The sequence below is a fragment of the Lontra canadensis genome, unplaced genomic scaffold, assembly GCF_010015895.1.
Source record: "Lontra canadensis isolate GAN:19392208 unplaced genomic scaffold, GSC_riverotter_1.0 scaffold12, whole genome shotgun sequence".
NCBI classification, from domain to species: Eukaryota; Metazoa; Chordata; class Mammalia; order Carnivora; family Mustelidae; genus Lontra; species Lontra canadensis.
In genome coordinates this window covers 96,896-112,395 of record NW_022631006.1, presented here as the reverse complement: position 1 = coordinate 112,395, position 15,500 = coordinate 96,896, and the positions used below count along the sequence as shown (strand labels likewise).

At 34.9% G+C, this 15,500-nt stretch overlaps 1 protein-coding gene across 2 annotated transcripts in view; it reads left to right on the top strand.

Annotated features, from left to right (window-relative positions):
- Window positions 1-15,500, top strand: part of SCFD1 (sec1 family domain containing 1) — a 106,941-nt gene that overhangs the window by 52,844 nt on the left and 38,597 nt on the right. For both annotated transcript variants that reach the window (XM_032856211.1, XM_032856210.1), the window contains exons 15-17: window positions 5,183-5,279; window positions 10,365-10,435; window positions 12,449-12,528. In XM_032856211.1, the coding sequence (XP_032712102.1) occupies window positions 5,183-5,279; window positions 10,365-10,435; window positions 12,449-12,528 (248 nt within the window). The remainder of the gene's footprint in view (window positions 1-5,182; window positions 5,280-10,364; window positions 10,436-12,448; window positions 12,529-15,500) is intronic.

The following is a 15,500-nucleotide window of genomic DNA, read 5'->3' as shown; positions in this document are numbered from 1 at the left end:
TGTATCTATCTGGAAATGAGATAAGTGGTTAGATTGTTGGCCTGTTGTAAAAATTGAAGATCCTAACCAAGTTCCTTACCTTGAAAGTGCAATCAATGTCCATCACTGCATAGATAAATTTTATTTATGATTTCTAAGTCACTCTGTCAAATGAACAAGTACTCCAGAGTAAATATATTCATCCACCCATGTTATAGAACACCTTCAAAGATAATTTCATGTATTATCTGGGTTTTGCACTACGTAATTTTTTATGATGGCAAACCAGTTCAAACCCACCAGCGTGAAATGCAACAAAATGTACACCTAAATAATGGAAAATATATTAACTGCTATTTTGTTATATCCTAAAAAGCAGTTGAGATTTGGAGAAATCGTTACCTTGCAGGGGACAGGCATATAATAATAAATAAGTAGTCACAAGGAGTTCATATTCTATTGACAGAGCAACTGCAGACTTATGATAGAGCTTACAAATGCTACCCACCCAGGGGATTGGATATCCAAATACAGCACTAAAGGATGGTAGGGATTAAACATGTGAAGAAAGAAAGAAAAGGAAAAGCTAGGTTTTAAATGATCTTCAACTTAGGTATAGGTTATGTTCTAAAAATACAGTTCTAAGTTCATCTTATCTTAGGCTCTACTTTACTGTAGATAAGACGTGATTCATAGATCCCCTGTTCTTTCAAACCCTGTTTAATTCATTATGTGGAATATTCCTACTATTCTCTTTCAACTGAGAAGGGTTTATCATCCCCTCTCTCTCCTGTGAGAAGTAGGAGAAGAAGAATATTGAGATTCCTAATAGTAAAAGGAAGTATAACTCTCATCCTTCCTTTTTTCTACTTCTAAGTTGGGCGTGGAGCCCAACTCATGACCCTGAGAACAAGACCTGAGCTGAGGTCAAGAGTCGGACACTTAACCGACTGACCAGGTGCCCCAACTCTAATCCTTCTTACCTTTACTTTCACTGCTAACTTGTGCTAGGGGATAGAATTGGGGTTTGGAAAAGAGGGAAGGCCAAGAAATATTACTCTAGACTTTGTCATCAACCAGTTATAGACTAAGGTGAGGAATGAGAATTGTAGCTAGCAGTGAGCAGGGAGCACCAGAATGGTAGTGTTTGTAGCTAGAATGGAAAGAATGGGTAAGAGAAGGAAAAATCCCTTAAAGTTACAGAAAGGAAGAAGGAATTGTTTTCATGCCCTGTACGGGTCATCTGACAAATGTCTCTTGGTAATGGTTTTTCAGAAGACAAATTAGGAATACTATTGTACATCCCAGATAGCTCTTAAGAATTCTCCATTTTTGTGAGTGAATGGGGCAAGCTGGTTTTTAAAAGTGCCCACTTCTGTTTTATTTCAAAATAGGCTGTTACCAGTCAAAAAAAGGTGTGCTTGTGTGTTTTATGTTAATTTAATATAAATGTTGAGGTAGTATACTGAAGAGTAAAAAACATCAGGCTGATTTTTCACTGGCAATTCTGCAATTGGGAGAAAAACACTAGAATTTTTAAAAAATCACATTCTTTACTTAGCCCTTTTAAAGAGATTTTTGAGAAATTCATGGCTTTCAGAGTTCATATTCATTAGATGTAGTTTGTATTCCATGCATAGTCCTTTGGTTTTCTATAATACTCCCTTCCTACTATTTATTCTTGATATTTATTGAAGTTACCAAAAATCTGTTTATCTTGACCTTGTTATTTTGTTTTATATTTTTAATTTGTCTGTTTTACATATAACTATTGTTATCCAAATTCTATTCTCCTTTGAACTCACATTATATAAAAATAATTAATCTTTGGGATTACAGAAATTATTTCTCTCGGTATTTTCCTTTACTTCAAGAAACTGAGAAAGGATCTCTAGATAATATATATATATTGGCCAAAATAACCTTTTACCACATATACATAAATTATGTGTATTACCAAAAAAAGCCCAAATATGTACTAATCAACAATATACTTTTTTCATAAAGCATATACAAAAGAAGCAATAAATTGTACTTGAGGTAAATATAATTTTTCCTACTCTTTATCTGTGGTGTACATTGGAGTCTGACCAGGATTTGAATCTGAACTCTCTACTACTTCTACTCTGGTAACCTTGAATAAATATATGTTTCTGTGTATCTGTTTCTTCATCTTTAAAATGGGACTAATTATTCCTAGTTTATAGTGTTACTTGGAGAATTAAATGAGATTATCTAAACTAGTAGTTTTTAAACACTAGTACTGGTACTCTAGATCATTATAAGGACATTTGATGGGTCATTTTTATCTATTTTATGTTTAGGGTTCTGCAGAAGATATGGTTTGAGATAGAGGGTCCGGAGGTTCTCTGTTTAAAAACATTTGAAAGCCATAGTTGCAAGTAAAGTGCCTTGCACAAATAGATCCTGGACATAAACTAGGTCTCATATGCAGATTAGAAAATCTGGACTTCGCTCCTTTCCCTCCTTTATGGGAATTGGTATATTAAAGTGCTAAGTTACTTTTCTTTTACTGCTTTATCGAAGTATAATTCACATACCATACAGTTCACCTATTTAAAGTGTATGATTCATAAGTTTTTAGTATATTTACAGAGTTGTGCAACCACAGCCAAAATGTACTTTTAGAACATTTCCATCACCTCCAAAAGAAACTCCCTATCCATTATTAGTCAAATTAACTTATTTTGGTTGCTATTTCAATTGCTTATTAGAACTTTAAATGTAAGTATGTTGAATATCAAGAAGAAAGCAAAACAAATCTAATGAATCATGTTTCTTCCCTGATTTGTACGTACAGACATTAAAGTCCGTTATGGCCCTTAGGATGCTTAATTTTATATATTACATCACCAAAGACAATTCTTTGCATTTTCCACTTCTAGAATTTCATTTATCTACTCTCATGACTTCTAAAGATGACTTGATCTGTGTATGTCCTGATCTTGGTTGAGAAATTCAACAAATACTTTGTCAAGTACTTGTTATCAGCCAGGTGCTATTTAGACTCCGTGGGTGAAACGATTAAACAATTTCTAGAGGGGTGGGATGTAAACAAAGAAGAGTAATAAAGTGTGATCATACTATGAAGAGGTATGTATGATGCTGATGGTACACATTCAAGGGAATAATAAATTCTTCTAGCCAAGAAGGAGATTGAGGGAGGGGCAGGAAGAGAAAGAAATAGATTGAAGAGAGTTGCAGAGAAGCTCTCTTCATGAATAAGAATTAATGAATAGAATTCACTGCACAGGTAATGGAGAAGGAATATATTCTTAAAAAGCTAAGAGAATAACCCAAGCCTCTGCTTAGAGGACTAAAAGCATACATGATGTTTAATGAAAAGTGAGGTTATTTGATGTGACTAAAGGAAACTAAATACAGTGAATAGTGGTGAAACAGAAAAGGTTGGCTAGAGAAGATTGTGAGGGCCTGAAAGTCAGCTTAATACAGTTTTATCACCTCTCTCCTCCTCTTTCCTGGCTTCACTCTACAGATAATTAGCCTTTTCCAGTCTAATATTCAGTTCACATTAACATAGTTGCTACTGCCATCATCCTAGTTCCCCTGGAGTTATCTTTGACTTTTTTTCACTACTTTGTGTGAATATCCATTGTGGATATGTGAATATCCATTCATATGTTATTTCATATCTGTCTCTTTCCATTCCCACAGCCACTATCATGGTCTCTTTCTTAGGATCTCTTTTCTGTTTCTTTTGTCCATTTTAATGTTATATTTTTCCATTCCTAGGACTTCACCTCTTAATCTGTGGTACTGAAAGTAGCTTTATACAGTAGCTAAAATAGTTCCTGCCTGAACACTATGAAGGGTCAAAAGATTTGTAAGAAGGAAAACTCTGTTTATAGCGTTTATTATACTCTTACCAGGAGTTGACTGACAAGGGAATTCCCTATGTATTGATACAGAATAGATTGTTGAGTTAAAGCAAGGAACAGTTGAGTATAGTATATTCCCTTTGTGTCAGAAAGCAGAATACTAGGATATAGACCCTATTTTCTTACATTTTGCATAAAGGAACTGGACAACTATAGAAGAAATAATTGAAGTAAATATCCATAGGCATAGGGGTAGAAGAGAAGATGGTTGAGGACAGGTCTCAAAATACACCTTTATATGTTGTTTTGATTTTTAAAGTATTTTAAAGTATTTCATCTATTTAAAACTCTGGCCTTGTGTGCCACTGCGAGGGTATGGGACTGAAGGACTCTGACTTTCTGTTACCTTATATATGAAATCACTCCTTAGTCTACCATTCAGAATTCTGCATCTGATTATGCCATGGTATGATCCATTTCACTGACATGAACTCTGTTCATGTCCCCAAATCACTTTCGAAACTTAAGTCAAAATACATTACTTTCTTCTCTACAGTTGGTTAACTGTTTATTTCATTCTATCATTTTAGCTTAATATATTTATGTTCTATGTTTATAGTTTGGTTCTTCATTGGTATCTCTGAGTATTCTAATTTATTTCATGAATGATTTCTACTCCCACTTAGATTGTGAACACTTTCAATAGAAATCATATTCTTTTCTCTTTGGTATTATTGAATCATAATTTAGTAGATACTCGGTAATGATAATTTTTATTTACTTTGGAGGAACCTAACATTTTAACTTCTTTTGGATAATTTTAATAAATTTTAAATCAGAAGAGGTATCATACAGAGAAGCTAAGTTTGACTACTTTTCCATTACCTAAAACTTCAAAGTATTAAATAGGAAAATTAGTTTTATTTAAAAACCGCTGAAAATAATTTATTTAGGGTAATTTTCTGTCTAGTTAAGGTGAAAATGTATGGATTTGCGTACTAAAAAAGTAAACATAACATGACCGCCTGACATTAATTTGCATGGAATACAATATAATTTATATGCTAGTTGCTAATTAATATAGTAAATGAGATTGGTGTGATTTTTCTCTTTGCTAATATATATATAATATGCAGAATTAATTCTGAATTTGTAAGTCATATAAAATAGGCAATTTTTTTTTACAATAAGTAATCAAAAGTAAGAAACTTTAAAAATAAATTCTATTAGAAAATGCTTGTTTTTAAAAATTGATCATAAAAAATGGGAACTTGTAAGCTGAGAGGCCCTTAGTATGTTTTTATTACTTGATGTAGCCTAATCTAATATTTATTTTGAAACAGGCAAGAAAACTAGATGTATATTTTGAATACGAAGAAAAAATAATGAGCAAAACTACTCTGGATAAATCTCTTCTAGATATAATATCAGATCCTGATGGTATGTACCATAAATTCAAGTTTACTGTTAAGATTCACAGTTGATGAAACCAGCATTTCAATTTAAGTAATATCTGAATAGAATTTTTTTTCTGACAACCCATGCAAATAATGAGATAACTAAATGAGCTATTTTCTGTTGAGAAGTTTGTAGCAAAGCATTTCTTAAAGTGGAAAAATGATTTGCATTTTATTTTATTGAACTTTTCTCTCATGGTATTTAAGAACTTGTTATATTCATTTATTTAAAGTGATAATATATCTGAAGTTCAATTTCTGCTGATTTTCGGAAGATTTTTAAAGGTATAACATTCAAAGCAGGTGTCTCTAAGTGTTATACTTTCTAATTACCTTGGTTTAACCCTAAAGAGTTTCCTAAAAAGATATATCTAAAACTGAATTCTGTTTTAAATATTTAGGGAATTTACTTTTGAAGAAACTCCTTAATCAGTCCCTTTATATTTGCATTTAACTATTTCTGTGTTAGCTTTTCTTAAAACAAGATAGGATTCTTTGTACTTAAAAAATGTATTGTAATTATTGCTTTCAATTACAATGATCATGGGATCCGCATAGGTTTTAGCCTCTAAAATTATACTTCAGAGTGCTCGCTTCGGCAGCACATATACTAAAATTATACTTTAGAGATTTGATCATTTCAGAATAGCTTTCAATTCAAATTTCAGTGCTTTTCCAAAATGAATAAAAAAGTATATAAGCTGTTCAGTTTATATTTTGCATACAAATTATTTAGCTGAATGATGATGGTTTTTGAGTTAGAGTTAGGTACGAGTTTTAGACCTTATTCCAAGTTGAAAAATAATAAAGTACAAATTGTAATTAGAGATTCTACTCCTAAAAACTTCTAAGAAGCTGTAAATATTGCTGACACTTTTAAGAAGCTAGATTTGTAGTGTGAGAACCTAGCAATTTGAAGGCATTTACACTTGTGATATCTAGCACCAATGTGGGGCTCAACCTCCTGCATTTGTAATGAAAAAATGCAAAATATATAAGCCCATCACTTCAGAGCTATTCCTTATTATTTACAATAAGTTTTTAGTAAAGTTGAAGCAAATAAATGTGTTGATAGAAAAACAATCAGACCCTTCCTGTTTTCTTTCCCATACTTTTTTGGTTTATTTGTAAACATTAAGAATTGCAGAACAAGATAGGCCTTCATGCAAAGTGGAAGTCTGGTGCCACTTTAGCCCAGAACAAGATGTTGGAACCTGAGCAAGATGAAAAAGGCAACCACATGTGGGGTAGAGGGAAGATTGGTGATCAACCATGAAGTGTCAAAGCCCCCAGTGAACTGAGCAGAGTATCCACATGTGAAAGCATGGTATATAAAAGCTCTAACAGGGCACCTGGGTGTCTCAGTGGGTTAAGCCTCTGCCTTCGGCTCAGGTCGTGGTCTCAGAGTCCTGGGATTGAGGCCTGCATCGGGCTCTCTGCTCAGCGGGGAGCCTGCTTCCCCCTCTCTCTCTGCCTGCCTCTCTGCCTACTTGTGATCTCTGTCAAATAAAATCTTAAAAAAAAAAAAAAAAATGCTCTAACAGATTGAGGAAGGTGACTGTACACAGGAGCAACCCAGCATCAATCTAAGTGGGGTAAGAAGTGTGGCCAGGCATGTGAGTGAGTCCACTGTAGGGAATCAGAGCCCAAATGGAGTGAGAGGACGTCCTTGCAGGCAAGGGGACGGCTGCAGAGATAGGAAATTTGTTACATACCACAGATTGGTTAAATAAGTGTGTATGTCAGATAATACAAAAGGAGCTAGGTTTCCTGCTGTCAGGGAAGGAAGTTATAAATATAGAAAGGGAGAAAAATATAATGAGCCCTGTAATGTTGGATTGGAATTAAGGTGTCATTGTAGACCTGTGTTTTCACTACGTATTTGTCAGAGAAATAAATACAGATAGGTGTGTGTACACCTATATGTGTTCCCTAGTCCAGCCAAATAAGCAGGGGTGGAGTAACAATACTCCCGTAGTAAAGATTTTAGCTTATAAATACCATTTTCTACTCATTGGAGAAGTAGTTGATTCCAGGGCTGAGGTAGGCAGAGAAAATACAAAATGAGCCTAGAACAGTTTGTTGTGTCAGAAAACAAGGAATATACTCAGAAAGTGTTGGGACATGTCAAAGAGACCCAGAAGTCAGCTTGAAGAGACCCCCAGTGGCAAGATCATGACATCATGAGTATCAAAATAAATGATGATAACAGATTATAACTCACTGAATGAAATAGGAAGCCATCAGTCCACAGAGATATAGTAAATGAATAAGTTGAAGTTTCACAGGATATTTAGTTTCAAATTACCTCCCTGTAAAATACTTCTTAATTACAAAGAGAAAACTAACTTTACAGTGGAGAAGTATGATAGATCCCTTACTAGGTAATCTCAGTGAACATCATCAGTAATGAGACATATTGAAATAATGCCCCATCCAGTACAAAGAATATAGTTTTCTCTTGTGATATTTCTGTCAAAGGTGTATAACTTGAATCTGATCATAAGGAAATATCAAACAAAATTTAATTGTGAGATATTCTACCAAAAAAACAAAAACAAAAGCCTGTCATCTCCTAAAACATCAAGGCCATGTAAGTCAAGGAAAGACTGAGGAACTGTTTCATACAGAAGAAGTTAACTGTATGTTGTGTGGCAGCTGTATATCCCACATGATTCTAAAATTGATCCTTTTGTCATAAAGGATATTACAGACTAGTGGTGACATCTGAGGATTATATGTTATTACTAATTTATCAGTGCTGATTTCCTGATTTTGATAGTTGTTATATTGAGCTTATTGGGGAATTTCTGACATTTGGGAATGATGGGACAGCAGGTCAGAAACTTACTCGCAGATTGTTCAGGTAGATAAAAAGCTTTCTGAATTCTACTTAAAACTTTTCCCTGAGATACATCAGATTACTCAGTAAGAAAACTGACCTTAAAATTGAAGCAGTTCCAGTGGAATTTTAGGTATGACAAAAGGATCCAGGCTGCCAGTTGGAGGTTCTAGAGTACTTGCAGTTGTAAAGGATACATTTTTGTAATTTCCATTTGATTCCTCTGTGATTAATATTTCTGTAAAGATTATATGTATTTATTTGACAGAGACATCACAAGTAAGCAGAGAGGCAGGCAGAGAAAGAGGGGGAAGCAGAATCCCCGCTGAGCAGAGAGCCTGATTTGGGGGTGGGGGGGCGCTCAATCTCTGGATCCTGAAACCATGACCTGGGCCGAAGGCAGAGGCTTAACCCACTGAGCCACCCAGGCACCCCGTGATTAATATTATTATAAGCATCAGGATATTCTCCAACTCTTACCATCATAGTATTCTTAAAACCCTTAGCAGAAATTTTGAGGGCTTTTTATTAACACTATAGCAACTATAAAATATGTTTCTCCTTGGAGAAGAGAATGGGAACTCTCTCTTCTTTAAGCAGAATAAGTGCCTGCTATAAGAAAGGCTATGCTAGATGCTGAGGATGTTGATTTACAGGCCCCTAACACTCTGAAGGAGGGGAGTCTTTGTCTCCTGTTTTAGGAGTAGTGGTCCCAAGAGCCTGCAGCAAGCCTCATTGTTTGTTTGTTTGTTTTTTCTCTTTGCCTTCTAACTACTTAGTCATAGTTGCAGGAAATGCACAGTGGAACAGGGTAACTAAAGCCAAAGCTTTCGGGATAGAGCACAAAAAAGGGAAAGCCAGGGGATTTGGAAACTACCAAGATTGCGGAGAGGAAGGAGCTCAGGACAGCAGCCTCATAAAGTTGTTTATGAATTCCTAGGCTCGCCCCTGAGCTGCACATACGTGAATTAGATCCTAAACAGTATTATTTCAAAGACTGCGAGTTGAAGGGCTAGACAGTTTCCCAGTTCCCATAGTGGCCACTAGATGGTTGGACAGATCCCAGTAGCACTGCAGAAGTTTTTGAAAATATAAATCAGTGATGGAGCCACAACCCACAGAAAGCTGTTGGAACTTTGGCCTGAACCCAACCAACAAATTACCTGCTAAACAAAAATAGCAGCTTTCTCCTAGGACTTAAACAAGACCCTGAATTTCATAACCTGATTTTCAAAATGTCCAAGATACACTTATTTGTAAATATCAGAACTTTGGAAAACCCATCATTGATCTTTATTACCGTTTGTTGTCATATTTAGGGAATAAGGATAATTTGAGAATGGTTATCTGGATTCTGAACCATATAAAAAATCGATAGTTCATTAGTCATGTTTTGAAAAAATTTTCCTAGTTTTTATTCTATAATAAAGTGTAACAGTTTCAAGTTCTTGAGTATTAGGACACACTTTGAAGTGAGAGTGCATATTGTTACTTGTTGGTGGTGAAATTGTGTTACCTCTGACCAGTGCTTTGCACCAGAGTACACCCAGTAGCAGAGGGGGAAATAAATGAGTTTCTCTGTCCAGTTTTGGGCTCTGGGTAATAGGAGTAGCAGATCAGACCCACTACAAGCAAATTTCCTTGAAATCTTATGTTTTGTCTTAAACAATTTCAGTCAAATATATTTTGTATTATACAACAGTGTTTATTTTAATATAAATGTATTCTTTTTCCAAATCTTGTAAGTGATACGGTACCCTTCAGAAAGAGACATTTATATGGTGACCACACTTTTGAGAAATACCAAAGTTTTGTAACCCGAAACCTAGAATGACCATATAGCTAGTTTCCCAGAAGAGTCTCATTTTTATATCTGTTGTCCTTACATAATTATTACTGGCATCCCCTTTCCATCTCTGTGATTACCCTACCTATGCCTTTCTTTCTTTCTTAGTTCACATATAAAATGTAAATCTCTTATAGATATTTTGAAAGATAGAATGGACATACTTCTGTATTCCATTCCTTTAATCCCATAGCATTTAATATTTTTTCCATATCTGTATTGTACATGGTTATAGTTATAGTGCCTGTAATCTTGTCAGTTAAGTCAAGAACCATATTTTATCTTTTCACATTTATGTGCCTTAAATTTTTATACACTTGTGTTGACTATAATACTTAACCAGAATTATGAAAGTTTATTATTTATATTCCCCTATGTAGCAGGAACTCCAGAAGATAAAATGAGGCTGTTTCTTATTTATTATATAAGTGCACAGCAAGCACCCTCTGAGGTATGTCCTCCTTGTTCAGTTATTGGGTAGAAGGGGAAATATTTGTCTGTTTCAAAAATAGAAGACCAGATCACTATGGCCAAATAACTACCTCATTCCTTTCTTTAAAAGAAAAACAGTTTGTTAAGGCTAGTTCTATTTATTGCTGAGTTTTATAGCAATATTTGTTGTCACAAAGAGAACTATCTACTCATGAAATGTCTGACCACTTCTAAGTTGTTGGAATATAAATTGGATTCAAATGACCAAGATTCTTATTTCTGGAAAATAGCTATTGTAAACTAAATTAGCCAAGTTTGCTATGCTTTTTGAAACATTGGTCTTATTTCTTATTATGTGATCATCTTAAAAGCTCTTTCTTTGAGCTATAGCCACTAATGTCTTCCAGTGAATTTATCTATAACCTAAGGTAAAAATTTGGTAGTATTTTAAGGTTATTAAAACTAATGTTCATTATAGAATATAAGGAGTCAGTTGTAGGAGAGAATACTCAGAGTTACAAAAAGTTATGTAAATACTGTAATTTTAAATTTAATGAGATTAAACTTCAGATTTGTATCTGTCATATGATTCATAGAAAAATAAAGTTGACTTTTTTGTATTGCAATCAAATAACTTCTATATCCATAAATTTCTCAGAATGATTGGAAAATGATACATTTTCCTTTCTGAAAGATTTTTTTTTCCCTCATTAGAAGATTGGGTAATTTTGTGGGTAATTTTGTTGTTTTTCATTTTATGTGGTAGGCCATCAGTTGCTTTTGAAGAAAAAAAATGTTTATGTATAGGTAATTGATTTTGAAGGCAAATGGTGATTTTGGTGTCCGTGTTGTTGCCGGGTTAGAGACCCACTAACTCTCTCTACTGTTAACTCAGTGAAATTTTACTGGATGAGCAACAAGCATGAGAATTTTAGAGATGACATCTAGAATGATATAATTGTAAACTTCTTTCCTTCTCTGGCAGCATTTATTCTTAAAAGTCTGTTTGATCATAACACTTCTTTTGGTCAGAAATCTCTGGTTTAAAACAGTAAACTAAACCCAGTATTTCCTTTAGGCCAATTCTGCTTTATTTTGGGCATATAGCTTTTATTTTAATTCAGTAAGAAAGTGTGGTTTTCTTTTCAGGAGTATCTCATACCTGTATCTTAGGGGATTTTTACAGGCTTTATATATAGGTTTATATATATAAATATATATAAAGGATTATAGCCTATTTATAGTATTTTCTTAAGAATTTATTATTTTAAAACTTAATTCCATGTTCCCTTATTTTGACCACATATTTATTTTTGGTAAGGACCATGTCTTTTCATAAGTTTAAGTGATCACTAAGAGGCTTAAAGCAAATTATGACAGCCTGATAGCCCCAAAAATGCAAAGTAGTAAACATCTCTGTTGAGCTTTAAATGTCTCTTGTAAAATTTTTATGGTGGAGTCACTATGATGATAGGCTTTTATAAAGTACAGGAATTCAACTACACTTACTCATCAGGAAACAAAAATAGCAAGAAAGAGAAAACAATAGTTTAAAAAGTGTAAGACACCTGATACTCAGTTAATGAATTTGGACCATAAGAGTGCATATGAGAGGGGAAAACCTGAATCTACATTTCCCTTCAGTCAGTGTCATGTCATAATGTCCCCTTGTGTTTCTGGTTTTAAAATACTCTTTGTCTAGTCAGATATTCATTCAGTGCTTATCCCAAGGAAAGGCAGTCTGTTTCAAAAATGGAGAAAAAACTGGCTTTGTTGGACTCACTGAGGGATGACAGAATACTGGCTAGGTGATTTGGGAGCCTGACAAAGGTAATTTTCATTAGATATGATTTTTGTCTCAGGTGCTCACTTACATACTCACTTAAAATAGGACTCCACTCTACTTGGGTGCCTAGAATTTAAACTCATGCCTTTGGTCTAACTTTTTGATTAATCAAATAATAACAAACAAAATGGTCTTCTCTTTCACAAAAGTAAAATTTTTTATGATACCATTTTTTGCTTATTTCAGGCTGATTTGGAGCAATACAAAAAAGCTTTAACTGATGCAGGATGCAACCTTAATCCCTTACAATATATCAAACAGTGGAAGTAAGTTTTATTTTCTTCTTATATAAGAGAGTACAATAGAAGTAGAGTTCCCAATAAAATGGGAATGTTAATAAGAAAATTTAATAGTACCTTTTTTCCTTCTTTTTTTTAAATTCAGTAGCATAAATATTTCCCTATCTGGCCCTCCCTGTCCACAATTTAAAATTACATAAAATGTTGGTAACTTTCTTTCCTAGACAAGTTTATATTTTCTTTACTGATTAGATTAAGAACATCAAAGACTGAAATGTTTGGGTCACATGTCTCAAAAACATTAAAAGAAGATTTTAATTTCACTTGTAGAGAAATGCAGATTAACATAGGGCAAAGATTTAGCAAAATGCTGTGCCAAGGATATAGGCAGGTTAATTGGTGCATTAAATTCTGCTATTAAAAACACAAATTGTCGGGGCGCCTGGGTGGCTCAGTGGGCTGGGCCTCTGCCTTCGGCTCAGGTCGTGGTCTCAGGGTCCTGGGATCAAGCCCCGCATCCGGCTCTCTGCTCAGCAGGGAACCTGCTTCCTCCTCTCTGTCTGCCTCTCTGCCTACTTGTGATCTCTGTCTGTCAAATAAATAAACAAAATCTTTAAAAAAAAAAACAAAACACAAATTGTCACAATTTTTGCTAGATGGTATAAAAATAATATTTTTAGAGAACTAGAATTTTTTTTTTCAGGTGGTAATTTATTAATTGATTAATTTTTATTAATATATAATGCATTATTTCATATAATGCATAAGAATACATTATTACTTGGTAAAGGTCTGTGATTTGTCAGTCTTACACCATTCATAGCACTCATCATATCACATACCCTCCCCATGCCCATCACCCAGCCACCCCATCCTTCCCACCCCCTCCACTCCAGCAACCCTCAGTTTGTTTCCTGAGATTAAGAGTCTCTTATGGTTTGTCTCCCTCTCTGGTTTTGTCTTGTTTCATTTTTTTCTCTCTCCCCCTATTATCCCCTGCCTTTTTTCTCAAATTCCACATATCAGTGAGATCATATGATAATTGTCTTTCTCTGATTCACTTATTTCACTTAGCATAATACCCTCTAGTTCCATCCATGTCATTGCAAATGGTAAGATTTCGTTTTTGATGGCTACATAATATTCCATCATACATATATGTGTGTGTGTGTGTGTGTGTGTGTGTGTGTGTACCACATCTTCTTTATCTGTTCATCTATCAGTAGACATCTAGGCTCTTTCCATGGTTTGGCTATTGTGGATATTACTGCTATAAACACTGGGGTTGCACATGCCCCCCTTCGGATCACTACATTTGTATCTTTGGGGTAAATATGCAATAGTGCAATTGCTGAGTTGTAGGGTAGCTCTATTTTCAACTTTTTGGGGAACCTCCATACTGTTTTCCAGAGTGGCTGCACCAGCTTGCAGGTCCCACAAGCAGTGTAGGGGGGTTCCCCTTTCTCTGCATCCTCACCAACATCTGTCATTTCCTGACTTGTTAATTTAGCCCTTCTGGCTTCTGTGAGGTGGTTATCTCATTGTGGTTTTGATATATTTTTCCCTGATGCCAAGTGATGTTGAGCACTTTTCATGTGTCTCTTGGCTATTTGGATATGTTCTTTGGAAAAGTGTCTATTCATGTCTTCTGCCCATTTCTTGATTGGATTATTTGTTCTTTGGGTGTTGACTTTAATTAGTTCCTTGCAGATTTTGGACACTAGCTCTATATCTGATATGTCATTCACAAATATCTTCTCCCATTCTGTCAGTTGTCTTTTGGTTTTGTTGACTGTTTCCTTTGCTGTGCAAAAGCTCTTCATCTTGATGAAGTCCCTTGAATAGTGCATTTTGCCCTTGCTTCCCTTGCCTGTGGCGATGTTTCTAGGAAGAGGTTGCTGTGGCTGTGGTTGAAGAGGTTGCTGCCTGTGTTCTCCTCAAGGATTTTGATGGATTCCTGTCTCACATTGAGGTCTTTCATCCATTTTGAGTCTATTTTTGAGTGTGGTGTAAAGAAGTGGTTCAGTTTCATTCTTCTGCCTGTGGTTGTCCAGTTTTCCTAGCACCATTTATTGAAGAGACCCATCTTTTTTCCATTGGACAGTCTTTCCTGCTTTGTTGAAGATTAGTTGACCATAGAGTTGAGGGTTTATTTCTGGGCTCTCTGTTCTGTTCCATTGATCTGTGTGTCTGTTTTTGTGCCAGTACCATGCTGTCTTAATGATTACAGCTTTGTAATAGAGCTTGAATTCTGGAATTGTGATGCCACCAGCTTTGCTTTCCTTTTCAATATTCCTCTGGCTATTCAGGGTCTTTTCTGGTTCCATATAAATTTTAGGATTATTTGTTCCATTTCTGTGAAAAAAGTTGATGGTATTTTGATAGGGATTGCATTGAATGTGTAGGTTGCTTTAGGTAGCATAGTCATTTTCACAATATTTGTTCTTCTAATCCATGAGCGTGGAACATTTTTCCATTTCTTTTGTGTCTTCCTCAATTTCTTTCATGAGTACTTTATAGTTTTCTGAGTATAGATTCTTTGCCTCTTTGGTTAGGTTTATTCCTAGGTATCTTACGGTTTTGGGTGCAATTGTAAATGGGATTGACTCCTTAATTTCTCTTTCTTCTGTCTTGTTGTTGGTGTAAAGAAATGCAACTGATTTCTGTGCATTGATTTTATATCCTGACACTTTACTGAATTCCTGTACAAGTTCTAGCAGTTTTGGAGTGGAGTCTGTTGGGTTTTCCACATACAGTATCATAACGTCTGCAAAGAGTGAGAATTTGACTTCTTTGCCAATTTGGATGCCTTTTATTTCTTTTTGTTGTCTGATTGCTGAGGTTAGGACTTCTAGTACTATGTTGAATAGCAATGGTGATCATGGACAGCCCTGCCATGTTCCTGACCTTAGGGGAAAAGCTCTCAGTTTTTTCCATTGAGAGTGATATTTGCTATGAGCTTTCCATAAATGGCTTTTATGAAACTGAGTTATGTTCCC